The sequence below is a fragment of the Somniosus microcephalus genome, chromosome 3 (genome assembly GCF_052327205.1).
Source record: "Somniosus microcephalus isolate GS21.2 chromosome 3, FLI_Smic_1.0, whole genome shotgun sequence".
NCBI classification, from domain to species: domain Eukaryota; kingdom Metazoa; phylum Chordata; class Chondrichthyes; order Squaliformes; family Somniosidae; genus Somniosus; species Somniosus microcephalus.
In genome coordinates this window covers 27414981-27429754 of record NC_140989.1, presented here as the reverse complement: position 1 = coordinate 27429754, position 14774 = coordinate 27414981, and the positions used below count along the sequence as shown (strand labels likewise).

The 14774-nt window shown below is 45.7% G+C and overlaps 1 protein-coding gene across 5 annotated transcripts in view; it reads right to left on the bottom strand.

Annotated features, from left to right (window-relative positions):
- Nucleotides 1-3311: 3311 nt before the first annotated feature.
- fam120b (family with sequence similarity 120 member B) overlaps nt 3312-14774 on the bottom strand; it is a 107545-nt gene continuing 96082 nt past the window's right edge. For all 5 annotated transcript variants that reach the window (XM_085979639.1, XM_085979666.1, XM_085979676.1 and 2 more), the window contains one exon: nt 3312-3529. In XM_085979639.1, coding sequence (XP_085835765.1) covers nt 3490-3529 — 40 coding nt within the window. In that variant the 3' untranslated portion in view covers nt 3312-3489. The remainder of the gene's footprint in view (nt 3530-14774) is intronic.

The window sequence follows — 14774 nt, the reverse complement described above, 5'->3', positions numbered from 1 at the left end:
TATATGATTTTAACTCTCACCCTTTTGGTATGAAACTCGCTCACATTGGTTTATAAAATCTAGGGGGGTAGATTTTGGTCTGTGCCTGTTTCTGGGCCTGCAATCCTGCTCCTCCTGACTCCACAGAAAATCTAAAATAAAAACGTAAATGTAGTTGGTGGCCGCATTGAGCCGCTGAAGAATCCGGAGTGGGTCAGGCCCAAAGCCTGCTTCGGGTAACTAATGTCACAGAGCGGTCCTTCACAAATTTAGCAGCAGGACCAATGCCTGTACAGATTAAAACCGGTGTACTGAATACCAATTTCTACCCCCTAAGCTTTTTCACAGTATTGCATCCTGAAAGTAAATGCATCTTAAATGGGATTACAATCGGTCTTACTCTTTCTGCTTCTATATTTTACTCCTAATATTTCCCAGATGTTGGCACCTCTGTCATTTAATTCACCTTCGTAGTTGCTCCTCTTTTTTTTAAAAACAGCATCTTGTCCTTGGTTATTCCAGTTTACCAACCCCGTTACAGAACCGAGGACACCGGCAGCGCTCCGTACTAGACCCACTGGGACTTTACTGCACGTGTGAGCCCATACTGTCGGCAGGTCACTCAAACACCACCGCCCCCCCATCCTTACCCCGCCCAGCCAAACCCAATCCTGCCCTCACCCGCCATGCGTACTTTGCAGCAGACGTCACTGGACAGCATTCGCGTGTGAGAACCCTGGCTGATGTACAAGGGTGGGACGTCACCTAAAATAATTATAGGTGCAGTTCAGGGAATTGAGGCTTCTGCTAGAAATTAAATTTGATTTGCAATTTCCACCCAAAATTTTTGGCCAGTCCCACAGGAAATGAGCAATCCCTGGGCTGCTGCACATCTTCAGTGGAGGACCTAGCCAGTTAGATATACATCATCTGATGTGGACTGACGTACTCCCTGTGCCAAATACAGACCCGGCACTGTGCGCTACTGACCATATTTGCTCTTATGTCCTGAAACAGGTTCCACGAACGTGTTTACGATAATATTGAACAGTGTGGACATTCTTTCGGATGAGACATTAAACCCAGGCGGTATCTGCTCTCTCAGGTGGATGTAAAAGATCCCATGGCACTATTTCGAAGAAGAGCAGGGGAGTTATCCCCGGTGTCCTGGCTGATATTTATTCCTCAATCCACATAACAAAAACAGATTATCTGGTCATTATCACATTGCTGTTTGTTGGAGCTTGCTGTGCGCAAATTGGCTGCCGCGTTTCCCACATTACAACAGTGACTACACTCCAAAAGTACTTCATTGGCTGTAAAGCGCTTTGAGACGTCCGGTGGTCGTGAAAGGCGCTATATAAATGCAAGTCTTTCTTTTCTTTCTTAATAGTTTTCCTTTGTATACTGAAATAGTTGCACCAAATTATCAGTTAGATTTCCACGTTTCAAATCCCAGTCAAAAGCTATTAACCTTATGCCAAACCAGTGGCATTCAAAGTCTATTGTAAAGTCACTCTGGGACTGAGGAACTCTTCACACATTTTCCAAGCCTCTGACAACCAGACTTGGGACCCAGGAAAAATCATAGAATTACACAGAATTCACAGCAGAGAAACAGGCCATTCGGCCCAACTGGTCTAAGCCGATGTTTATGCTCCACACGAGTCTCCTCCCACCCTACTTCATCTCACCCTATCAACACAACCTTCTATTCCTTTCTCCCTCATGTACTTCTAAACTTACCCTAAAATACATCAATGCTATTCACCTCAACAACTCCATGTGGTAGCGAGTTCCACATTCTAACCGCTCTCTGTAGCCCAGGGCCAGGACGCTGTTAGGAGGCATGGAGTTAACCGCCTTTACCTTGCTAGGTGCCAGTTGGAATACCGCATTCCCGCCACGCCTGCTGCACCGTACCCGTCTGCCCTACGATCGGCCACATTCCTCCGTGCCACCTCTTCTATCAGGACCTCCGAGCTCTCTTCAGTGAACGAGGCAGTCCTTGCCGCTGCCCCAGCCATCTTTCACATCCAACAGGCAGCTTCTGCCCAAACTTGGGCATCACCCCTACGTGCAGCTGCACTTTAAGAGCTGATGCATTTATGGAATCCCTGTTCCCTCACCCAAGTGACTCAGCGCTTAGTCAAATTATTCAACTTAGCCGACTGCCTGGGTCAGTCAGTCCACCCCACAAACATCACAGGTGAGTATTCGCAGAACTGGCCCTAATAAGCCAAATTGCATTATTAATATGCTAATTCTCAGCTTGCTGACTAACATTGGTATCATCCTGGTCCTCCATTGCCTCCAATTTAAAATTCTCACCTTGTGTTCAAATCCCTTCGTGGCCTTGACCCTCCCTAGCTCTGTAACTCTCTGACCAGTCCTACAACCCTCCGAGAACTCTGCGTTCCTCCATCTTTGGCCTCTTGTGCATCTCCTACTTTCTTTGATTCACCATTGACAGCCGTGATTCAGCTGTCTAGGACCCCAATTGCTGGAACTCCTTCCCTGTTGCCCAAGTGGTCACTAATTATCTGCAAGCCCTGACAGTGAGTATGGGCCCATCATAAGAACATAAGAATTAGGAGCAGGAGTAGGCCATACAGCCCCTCGAACCTGCTCCACCATTCAATAAGATCATGGCTGATCTTCGACCTCAACTCCACTTTCCTGCACTATCCCCATATCCCTTAATTCCTCTGGAGTCCAAAAATCTATCGATCTCAGCCTTGAATATACTCAACGACTGAGCATCCACAGCCCTCTGGGGCAGAGAATTCCAAAGATTCACAACCCTCTGAGTGAAAAAATTCCTCGTCATCTCAGTCTTGAAAGGCCGACCCTTATCCTGAGACTATGGCCCTAGTCCTAGACTCTCCAGCCAGGGGAAACAATCTCTCAGCATTTACCCAGTCAATCCCCCTCAGAATCTTATATGTTTCAATGAGATCACCTCTCATTCTTCTAAACTCCAGAGAGTATCGGCACAATCTACTCAATCTCTCCTCATAGGACAACCCTCTCATCCCAGGAATCAATCTAGTGAACCTTCGTTGCACCGCCTCCAAGGCAAGTACATCCTTCCTTAAATCACAATGAAACCCCTATCATATTCCCAATGTTCATATACACGCTCTCCCAGCAGGGGGTCACTAGACAGCTATCGAGACCGCCTACCTTGGCTGATTTCCCCCTGGCAGTCGTAGGGTTGTTGAAACTATTTGCAGCCTAGGATCAGCTGATTCAGCGCTAACTGGGGATCAAATCGTCCTGACAGTACGACTCAACTGGATAAACCTGCAGAGATATCGGCAAAGCCTCTATTATGCTTTATAAATCATTTAATATTCTGTTAGATTTGTACAAAAAAGTATTTCAAATGCAAAGTCAATAATTAGAAGGATGTTTCCAGTGGTTTAGTTATTGAACAAGCAGAAATCAATGCTGCATCTTCCTTCAGATCAAATGGCTCTTTCTAGCCTTTAGAATTCCACAATCCCACTAATCCCAGCCAGGATGGGAACCTTGAAAGCCAGACCATCTAAAAAAAATTGAAACACAAAATAATGGTTAGAACTTTAAACAGCGAGAAAGAGCTTGCACAAACACAGACGCGATTATGTGAGTTATTTTACACAAGGTCACCTCAATGCATGTTTGTTAGTCATCCACTTCAAAATACTAGGAAAAGCCCTTTGATTCTGTCAACGCTGCGGACACCAGCATTGATTAGGTGATGCACTCTGACACCAAGCTGCAGGCATGGCCACAAGATCATGCTGGGCGTCCCTTGTAGGGGGGTGTATGGGTGTGAGGAGGGCGCCAGTGCTCTGTAGGGCACGGCAGATACTGCGAGCAACTTTACATGCAAGTGACACTGCGGCATCAACATAAACTGCATCATTGAACTGAGTGTTAACAGAACCTTTGGTACGATGCATACTCGTGGAAATCATACGTATCAGACTCATTGGTTTTAACCTCTTCTCATGCTAAGATCATGGTGAGGTGGAAGTGGGGTGTTACAGCATTCACATAAATGATATTACGGCACAGGATCTGCATAGGGCAAGGAACATCCAAAGCACTGACGCCAGTTGTTAAATGTGCCTTGCAGCTGTGCTATACAACCCAGAAGGTCCCGGGTTTGATCCCCAGTTCGTGTTGAGTAAACTGACCTGGGTTTGGGAGGGTTGGGGGGGGGGGGAACAATCGAAACAGAGTTCCTGTTCCTGATCGTTATCCAGCGACCCCCCCGCTAGAAATTGCACATGCGTGGATGTAGGGTGAAGACAGGATTAGGCTTGGGTGTGATGCACCCTGCAGTCAAATAGCCTGCTGATACTCACTGTCTAGACTCAAAGGTGAAGAACAATGACTTGAGCAAGATACTAAAGGAAGACTATTCGTGGAACCATACTCAGGAGAGGAGGAAGGCAGAAAACAGACATAAAAACCTTCACGTGAAAAAATGGAACGATGTCTGGTGATGTTATTTTAGGCCTGGCGTAAGTAGAATGTGGACAAGTCATGCCCTTGGATTCAACTTTGTGTCACACATGAGGCAACACCACAGCAGTCGAGACCTTTGTTTCTCGCGTGTGTGAGTGCGCTTTAACACCAGGGATACTCAGACTGAAGGATAGATTAATCTCCTGGACCTTTATTGGAGTTGGGAAAGAGCCCTGAAGACACTGGCGAATTCCTGGAGGCGCGACAGGTATGAGGAGCACTGAAGCAAAATGCATTTCTAAAACTGGAGCAGATTTCACACAAGGATGTGCACCAACTTGGCCAAGGTCAAGTTTATACACAGATCCAGATTCTTGTCCATGTGAAGTATTCACAACTGCTTATGCTCAATGCCATCTTGAAGTGAAAATCCATGGGAAATAAATGAAAATGCTTTATGTGGGAGCTGAACAGTGGGCGTATGGTCACCTAGCCCCGTACCATCACATTTAACGGCAGTGTCTGTGCGTGGATCTTCACACCAGCTGGGATGAGGGGCGTGAAATGGTCTTTGCCAGTAGCACATGGCAAATCGGCTAGCTGTTCTACACCGTGCCTGATTTTCTTTCCCATTGAAGTCAAAGACCGTCACTCAAATCACTGCTGAGATTTCTTTTTTTGGCGCTTTGAAAAATGTTTTGCTTGTGCTCGGTTTGAAACAAAACCCCCCTCCCCAAATTTTGCATATCTTAACACAAGTCCAATTTGATCCTAGTGCCAGTGAGTTACTTCATCTTCGTGTGTCAGCTGTGGCTCAGTCGGTAGCACCCTCGCCTCTGAGTCAGAAGGTTGTGGGTTCAAGTCTCACTCCAGGGACTTGAGCACATAAAGCTAGGCTGACACTCCAGTGCGGTAGTGAGGGAGTGCTGCACTGTCGGAGGTGTCGTCTTTCAGATGAGATGTTAAACAGAGGCCCCGTCTGCTCTCTCAGGTGGACGTAAAAGATCCCATGGCACTATTTCGAAGAAGAATAGGAGTGGTGTCCTGGCCGATATTTATCCCTCAACCAACATAACAAAAACAGATTATCTGGTCATTATCACATTGCTGTTTGTGCGCTACATTACAACAGTGACTCCATTTCAAAAGTACTTCATTGGCTGTAAAGCGCTTTGAGATGTCCGGTGGTCGTGAAAGGCGCTGTATAAATGCAAGTCTTTCTTTCTTTCATATCCCACGTGGGTACAGACACAACCTGGGTAATTACATAAGCGATTCCACGTAGGCAATGCTAAAGATGAGGCTTGCAAATCAGCAAAAGTGCCTTGGAAAGAGATTCCACTTTTGACAATCAGGAGAAGAGAATTCCAAACATGTGAATGGCCCGCCAGTTATGTCCATAATCACAGCCATGTGAAAGATGCACAGTGCAGCGAAAAGTGACCCTTCACTGGACAGTCAGTTACAAAACGCAGCATGAATTTTCTACCGACTGTAGGGTGTGCTTGACAATTAATTTAAAACAAGGCTCTGCAGATGGAGTGTATAAATATAAATATGAAGGGGCCATAAATATAAAATAGTCACCTGTAAACCCAATAGGGAAATCTGGAGAAACCAGAGAGTGGTTAGAATGTGGAACTCGCTGTCACAAGGAGTAGTTGAGGTGAATAGCATAGATGGATTTAAGGGGAAGTTAGATAAGTACATGAGGGAGAAAGGAAAAGAAGAGTATGTTGATAGGGTTAGATGAAGAGGGGTGTGAGGAGGTTCGTGTGGAGCATAAAACACCGGCATAGACCAGTTGGGCCGAATGGCCTGTTTCTGTGCTGTAAATTCTATGAATCATTTGTTTTGACTGCAGTATATTAAATGGTGTACGTTGGGACCATAATGAAGGGGAACGCTTCAGGTGGTTGATGGACATTGGTGAGCAGTCAAGAGCCCCCCCGCCCACTGCTCTGAAAACCTTCGAGTGCTGTGCCTCTCCCACCCACCCACCTCACTCCTCTCCAGCAATTGTTCCTGCTGGCAGAATCGACAGGCACCACACAGCTCATCAGTTGGCTCATAGAAACATGGAAGATAGGAGCAGGAGTAGGCCGTTCGGCCCCTCGAGCCCGCTCCGCCATTCAATGCGATCACGGCTGATCATCCAAATTCAGTACCCTGTCCCTGCCTTCTCCCCATATCCCTTGACCCCTTTAGCCTCAAGAAATATATCCAACTCTTTCTTGAATATATTTAATGAACTGGCCTCAACTGCCTTCTGTGGTAGAGAATTCCACAGGTTCACCACTCTCTGGGTGAAGAAATTCCTCCTCATCTCTGTCCTAAGTGGCTTACCCCTTATCCTTAGACTATGACCCCTGGTTCTGGACTCCCCCACCATCAGAAACATCCTTCCTGCATCTAGTCTGTCCAGGCCTGACAGAATTTTATAGGTTTCGATGAAATCCCCTCTCAGTCTTCTAAATTCCAGTGAGTATAAGCCCAATCGACACAATCTCTCCTCATACGTCATTCCTGCCATCCCAGGTATCAGCCTGGTGAATCTTCGCTGCACTCCTTCCATGGCAAGAATGTCTTTCCTCAGGTAAGGCGACCAAAACTGCACACAATACTCAAGGTGCGGTCTCACCAAGGCCCTGTACAACTGTAGCAAGACATCCTTGTTCCTGTACTCGAACCCTCTTGCTACGAAGGCCAACATACCATTTGCCTTCTTAACCGCCTGCTGCACCTGCATGCTTACCTTCAGCGACTGGTGCACAAGGACACCCAGGTCTCTTTGCACTTCCCCTTCTCCCAATCTATTGCCATTCAAATAATAATCTGCCTTCCTGTTTTTGCCACCAAAGTGGATAACCTTACATTTATCCACATTATAGTGCATTTGCCATGTTTCTGCCCAATCACCCAACCTGTCCAAATCGTACTGGAGTTTCACGACATCCTCCTCACAGCATACCCTCCCACCCAGCTTTGTGTCGTCTGCAAATTTGGAGATATTACATCCAATTCCCTCGTCCAGATCATTAATATATATTGTGAACAGCTGGGGTCCAAGGACCGATCCTTGTGGTACCCCACTAATCACTGCCTACCACTCGGAAAACGACCCGTTTATTCCAACTCTTTGCTTTCTGTCCGCCAACCAGTTCTCTATCCAAGTCAATACCTTGCCCCCAATCCCATGTGCCTTAATTTTGCACGCTAATCTCTTATGCGGGACCTTATCGAAAGCCCAAATACACCACATCCACTGGTTCTCCCTTATCTATTTTACCAGTTACATCCTCAAAAAATTCCAGTAGATTAGTCAAGCATGATTTACCTTTTGTAAATCCATGTTGACTTCGTCCGATCCTGTCACTGCTTTCCAAGTGCTCTGCTATTACATCTTTTATAATGGACTCTAGCATTTTCCCCACTACCGATGTCAGGCTTACCGGTCTATAATTCCCCGCTTTTTCTCTACCACCTTTTTTGAATAGTGGGGTAACATTAGCTACCCTCCAATCCATGGGTACTGTTCCAGAGTCTATCGAGTTCTGGAAGATGACCAGCAATGCATCTACTATTTCTAGGGCCACTTCCTTAAGTACCCTGGGATGTGGATTATCAGGCCCTGGGGATTTATCGGCCTCCAGTCCCATCAATTTTCCTAACACCATTTCCCTACAAATACTGATTTCTTTCAGTTCCACCCTTTCATCAGACCCTATGTTCCCCGGCATCTCTGGGAGGTTATTTGTGTCCTCCTTTGTGAAGACAGAACCAAAATATGTATTTAGTTGGTCTGCCATTTCTTTGTTCCCCATTATAAATTCCCCTGATTCTGACTGCAAGGGACCTATGCTTGACTTCACCAATCTTTTTCTCTTCACACATATCTACAAAAGCTTTTACAGTCAGTTTTTATGTTCCCTGCAAGCTTACTCTCATATTCTATTTTCCCTTTCTTAATTAATCCCTTTGTCCTCCTTTGTTGAATCCTAAACTGCTCCCAATCCTCAGGATTATTGCTTTTTCTGGCCAATTTATATGTCCTCTCCTTGGGTCTTATGCTATCCCTAATTTCCCTTGTTAGCCACGGTAGAGTCACCTTTTTTGTTTTATTTTTATGCCAAACTGGGATGAACAAATTCTGTAGCTCATCCATTCGGTCTTTGAATGTTTGCCATTGTCTATCCACCGTCAACCCTTTGAGTGCCATTCCCCAATCAATCCTACCCAACTCGCTCCTCAGACCATCGTAGTTTCCTTTATTTAAATTGAGGACCCTAGTCTCTGAGTCAACTACTTGATTCTCCATCTTAATGAAGAATTCGATCATATTATGATCGCTCTGACCCAAGGGGCCTCGTACAACAAGATTGCTAATTACAGGAAACTTTGTGCTATCCGGCACCCATGGGACCGAGCTACTGCCGTTTTTTTAAAAGCTCCGGATAGACCAGCGTCAATGTTATCAGATAGGAGCTTTTCATCGCAGTATCTGACCACAAACACTGTTGCTCAGCAACAGCTTGTAAACACTCGGCCCGTGGCTTGGAAGCGTCTCTGAAGCTGTTGCTAAGATACAGAGATGCTTTCTAGAGCCTGCCGTGTCTGACCACAAACACTGTTGCTCAGCAACAGCTTGTAAACACTCGGCCCAGTAGCTTGGAAGCGTCTCTGAAGCTGTTGCTAAGCGACAAAGACGCTTTCCAGAGCCTGCCTGTGAAAAGAATGCTAGGAGAAAAAAAAACACCTAACCAAAACGGCTGCTGATTTCTGCCGTTAGATCAAAGTTGCCGGACATTCAACTTCCGGATAGCTCAAAGTTTCCTGTAATCCTTTCTCGTTACATAATACCCAGTCTAAGATGGCCTGATCTCTGGTTGGTTCCTTGACATATTGGTCCAGGAAACCATCCCGTAAACACTCCAGGAATTCCTCCTCCACAGTATTGTTACTAATTTGGTTGGCCCAATCTATATGTAGATTAATGTTGTGTCTGTGTGTTGATAGAGACACTGAAGACAGGAGTTGGTTTCATAGGTGTTTACTAAACAAAGTCTGGAGGGGAACTAACGGATACAACACAATATACAGACTTATATAGCCCGAGTGGCCATTACTGGCATTACAGTACACATGGGGCTCTTAAAGGCACATACACTACAATTCCTCCCCTTTTAGCCAACCAGTACAATTACATGTTACAAGAAAAATAATCTACACATTGCTGCAGTTAATTAATTATAAGTCAGTCTCTCTGGAGGCTTCCTGACTCGGTCCGGATAACGCCTCGGTGGTGTAGTAGTTTCTGGTGGTGTAGTAGGTTCTTTTGGCAAGACTGATTCGGCTTGAATGCCAGTGTCGGGTTCATCGGGTTCCAGTATCACCGGATCGGAGGTAGATATGGGTATCTCTACTTCATCGGTAGGCGTATAGAGTTGTGGTGTAGGTTGTCCCTTTTCGGATGACTCTATGATTTGGTCAGCATGGCGCCTTATTATGCTTTCTCCGATGTCCACGGTATACATCAGCGATCCTAGTCGTGTGCAGATAGTTCCAGGCTGCCATTTCTCGGTACGGTAGTCCCGGGCCAAAACTTGTTGACCTATCTGGAAGGTTCTAGTTGGCCTTTCATTCATGCCTTGAAATTGCCGGTTCTCCACGTCCCTTCTGATGTTGGGCTTGATCAAATCCAGCCGGCATCTTAGGCTTCTATTGAAGAACATCATGGCGGGAGTTTGGTTTGTAACCATATGTGTTGCATTCCTGTATGCGAACAAGAAGTTATCCACCTTGTGCTGAAGTTTTATGTCTTCATTACCCATGGCCTTTATGGCCTTCTTGAAGGTCTGGACAAACCTTTCAGCCAATCCATTGGTGGCGGGATGGTATGGGGCGGACGTGTAGTGCTTAACCCCATTGTTTTTTAAGAACTTCCTGAATTCTTCGGACACAAATTGCGGTCCATTATCAGAACAGATCTGTTCCGGCAGCCCATTCCTAGCAAATATGGTCCTTAATACTGTGATGGTTTTTTCCGTGGTGGTGGAGGACATCTTTATTACCTCCGGCCACTTGGAGTGTGCATCAACCGCGATTAAGAACATTGAGTCCATAAATGGACCAGCAAAGTCGATGTGTACCCTTTGCCAGGGAGATGAGGGCCACTCCCATGGATGTAGAGGGGCTTGGGGTGGAGCGTTTTGGACCTTCTGGCACCCTAGGCAGCTCTTGGTCATTTCTTCGATGTCTCCATCGATACCTGGCCACCATACAAACGCTCTGGCTAGGTTCTTCATTTTCACTCCACCCAGATGCCCCTCGTGAAGCTCCTTTAGCACTTTATCCTGGAGTTTGGGTGGAATCACCACTCTGGATCCACACATCAAGGTTCCTCGGCACACTGACAGCTGTTCTCTTCTTTGCGAGAATGCTGGCAACAGTGGTTCGCCATGTGCTGGCCATCCCTTCACCATTAAATCGTAGACTCGTGAGAGAGTCGGGTCATTTCTCGTTTCCTTTTCAATGGCAGAATTTGTTACTGGTAGACATTCCACTATGGTTGAGTGGAACATCTCCACTGGGTCTACTGTAGGTGCCTCTTCTACCGTTGGCAACGGTAGGCGTGATAAACCGTCAGCATTCCCATGCTGTTTTGATCCTTTGTATTCTATGTTGTATTGGTGTGCCCCTAGAAAAAGGGACCACCTCTGTAGCCTTTGCGCTGTCATAATGGGAACACCCTTTTTAGGGTTGAATATGGAGATGAGGGGTTGATGGTCAGTCAACAAGGTAAATTTTTGTCCGTGTAGGTAATGGTTGAATTTCTTCACTCCCCATACCAGGCTGAGTGCTTCCCTGTCGATTTGGGCATAGTTACGCTCAGCTGAGTTCAATGAGCGTGATGCAAAAGCTATCGGCTGTTCCGAGCCATCAGGGAATTTATGCGATAATACTGCTCCTATGCCGTAAGGGGATGCATCGCACGCCAGTCTGATTGGCAGTGATGGGTTGTAATGAGCCAAAACTTCTTTGGACGTGATTAAGTCTTTGCATTTATGGAAGGCACGTTTACAGTCTTCGCTCCATTTCCAAATTACTCCCGTTTGTAGCAGTTCATTAAGAGGGTGTAGAAGAGTTGATAAGTTCGGTAAAAATTTATGATAGTAATTTATTAATCCCAGGAACGACCTTAATTGTGAAACATTTTCAGGTGCTGGGGCTTTTATGACTGCTTCAATTTTTTCAGGTGACTTATGCAACCCTTCCTTATTAATTATGTGGCCACAATATGATATTTGATTTTGGAAAAATTCGCACTTGGGGCGATTTGCTCGTAGGCCCCGTTCTCTCAGCCTAGTGAGCAGCTTATCCAAATTGGCAAGGTGCTTGTTGTCATTTTCTCCTGTTACAAGGATGTCGTCTAGGTAGCATTGAGTCCCCGGAATCCCTTGGAGGACTTGCTCCATAGCTCTTTGCCAGATAGCTGGAGCGGATGCTACTCCGAAAACCAGTCGATTGTACTGGTACAGACCTTTGTGTGTATTTATCGTGAGATATTTTTTTAGAGGCCTCTTCAACCTCCATCTGTAGATATGCCTGTGCCAAGTCAATTTTGGTGAAACGTTTCCCTCCGGATAGTGAGGCGAAAATATCTTCTATCCTCGGAAGAGGATACTGTACCGTGTGAAGGACCGGGTTTACAGTCACCTTGAAGTCTCCACAGATGCGAATTTTTCTCTGTTCTTCAGATTTATCATTATTCAATGCTTTCTTCATGACTGGAACGATGGGTGTTGCCCACTCGCCCCAATCTATTTTGGATAATACGCCTGCCTTTTCCAAATTCTCCAGCTCTGCCTCGACTGCTGGACGAATTGCGTATGGCACCGGTCTTGCCTTAAAAAACTTGGGAATTGCTGCATCTTCCACTTTTATTGAGGCGGTGATGCCTTTCAAGGTTCCTAGTTTCTCTTGAAACACTTCTTTGGCGTTGGTCAAGATGTCTTTTAATCGTTCAGGTATGACGTCATCATCGTTTTTTTTCTTACTGGTCACCGTCAGTGCCTGAATGGCGTGCCAGTCTAAACGTATTTTCCTGATCCATTCACGTCCCAACAGCGGTGGGCCACCATCTTGTAGAATGTATAAATACAACTTTTGTATTTCCTTGCCGTTGTATACAACAGGCACCCTTATTTTTCCTTTGGGGTATACTTTCTGCCCCGTATATGTTTTCAAGATAATGGATGTGTCTTTTAAAGGTATATGCGGAAATAGCCGCTTGTAATCCCGTCGATTTATGACGGTCAGAGCTGATCCTGTATCTAGCTCCATTTTAACTGGGGACCCTGCTATCGTGAGGGTAACCCAAATGGTCTGGTAATCATCTTTGGCAATTACATTATGTAATTTGAGACAGCTTAGTCTCTTGTTTTCAGAGTCGCTATCGCTCTTCTGGTCTTCGGAGCTACTGTCCGTCATCATTTGTACCTTTGTGTACTTATCTTTATTGATTTTTTTTTTCCTGTCTGTGGATTTTTTTTGTCCAGATCGGCATACCCGTGCAATGTGTCCAATCTTTCCACATTGCCTGCATGCTTTGTCCTTGAACCAGCAGTCCCTCTGGTCATGGGTGGATCTGCCGCTGCGATAACATCTCTCGAAACCCTGTGTCATTTCCTGGGTGCCGAAGTCCTGTGTCTTTTGTTGTATCGCTGCAGCTCCTCTTGCGGCTGCTTCGTATGATACAGCCATACTGAAAGCCTTGTCCAGTGTTAAATCTTTTTCAGAAAGCAGCCTTTTCTGTGTTCCTTCACTTAAGAGACCGCAGACGAATTTGTCTCGAAGATAATCTGCTAGTCCTGCCCCAAATTGGCAGTGTTTTGATAGCTTTCTTAATTCGGTGAGGTATTCAGCGTTACTTTCATTCTTGTGTTGATTTCTCTTGAAGAATTTGAATCGTTCCGCTATCAGCAGCGGTGTTGGGTTTAAGTGCTCCTGTAGGGTATCAACAATTTCTTTAAAATTCTTGTCCTTTGGTTTGGCTGGAGCGATGAAATTTCGTAACAGCCCGTATGTCTTTGCGCCCATTAGATTCAGCAGTACTGAAGCTTTTTTTTCATCTTCTATTCCATTTGCGGTGCAATATACCTCCACTCTTTCCACATATGTGGTCCAATCCTCTATCTCATTATCAAAAGCATCAATATTGCCAGACTTAGGCATCCTAGAAAAAAAATGGTGCTTCCCACGCTTTTCTTTCTTTTCTGCAGAAAAGATATGGCACTTCCCGCGCTTCCCCGCCGCTGCTGCCGATAACAACGCTGTTTCCCGCGGTTTCCGTTCTTTTTTATTTATTTATTTACAGTTGGAGACTCGTTCCCGCCGGACTCTCTCTCTAGGTCTGAACGCCGACCTGCTTGCAGTGCCGGCCGTCTCCCGACTCCTCCCTCCCCGTCTGTTACTGATTGCCTCCGCTTTCGCTGCTTGGCCTAGCTGTAGAGCCAGCCGCTGGAGCCCCAGCCTGACGCCCAGGAAGGATTATTGCAGTACCTGCCACCAGCTTGGCTAGCTGGTGAAACCACAGCTTTTTTCACTTTCTTGATTTTTCTTCAACTTTGGACGCCAGAGGAATCGATGTCCTTGAGGTGCTGCCGAATTGCAGGTAAGTTCGTTTCCACTTCGTCGCCACTGTTGTGTCTGTGTGTTGATAGAGACACTGAAGACAGGAGTTGGTTTCATAGGTGTTTACTAAACAAAGTCTGGAGGGGAACTAACGGATACAACACAATATACAGGCTTATATAGCCCGAGTGGCCATTACCGGCATTACAGTACACATGGGGCTCTTAAAGGCACATACACTACAATTGAAGTCACCCATGATGACTGCTGTGCCCTTATTGCACGCTTCTTTAATTTCCCTTTTAATGCCATCCCCAACCTTTGCCTTACTGTTTGGAGGTCTATATACCACTCCCACTAACGTTTTTTTCCCCTTAGTATTTCTCAATTCTACCCATACAGATTCCACATCATCAGAGCTAATATCCTTCATTACAATTGTGTTAATCCCTTCTTTAACCAGTAATGCTACCCCACCTCCCTTTCCTTTTTGCCTATCTTTCCTGAATATCAAATAACCCTGGATGTTGAGTTCCCAGTCTTGGCCATCCTTGAGCCACATTTCCGTAATCCCAACCAAATCATAATCGTTTACCTCTATTTGCGCAGCCAATTCATCCACCTTATTGCAAATGCTCCTCGCATTAAGACACAAAGCCTTCAGGCTTGTTTTTTTAACACTCTTAGACCTATTAGAATTA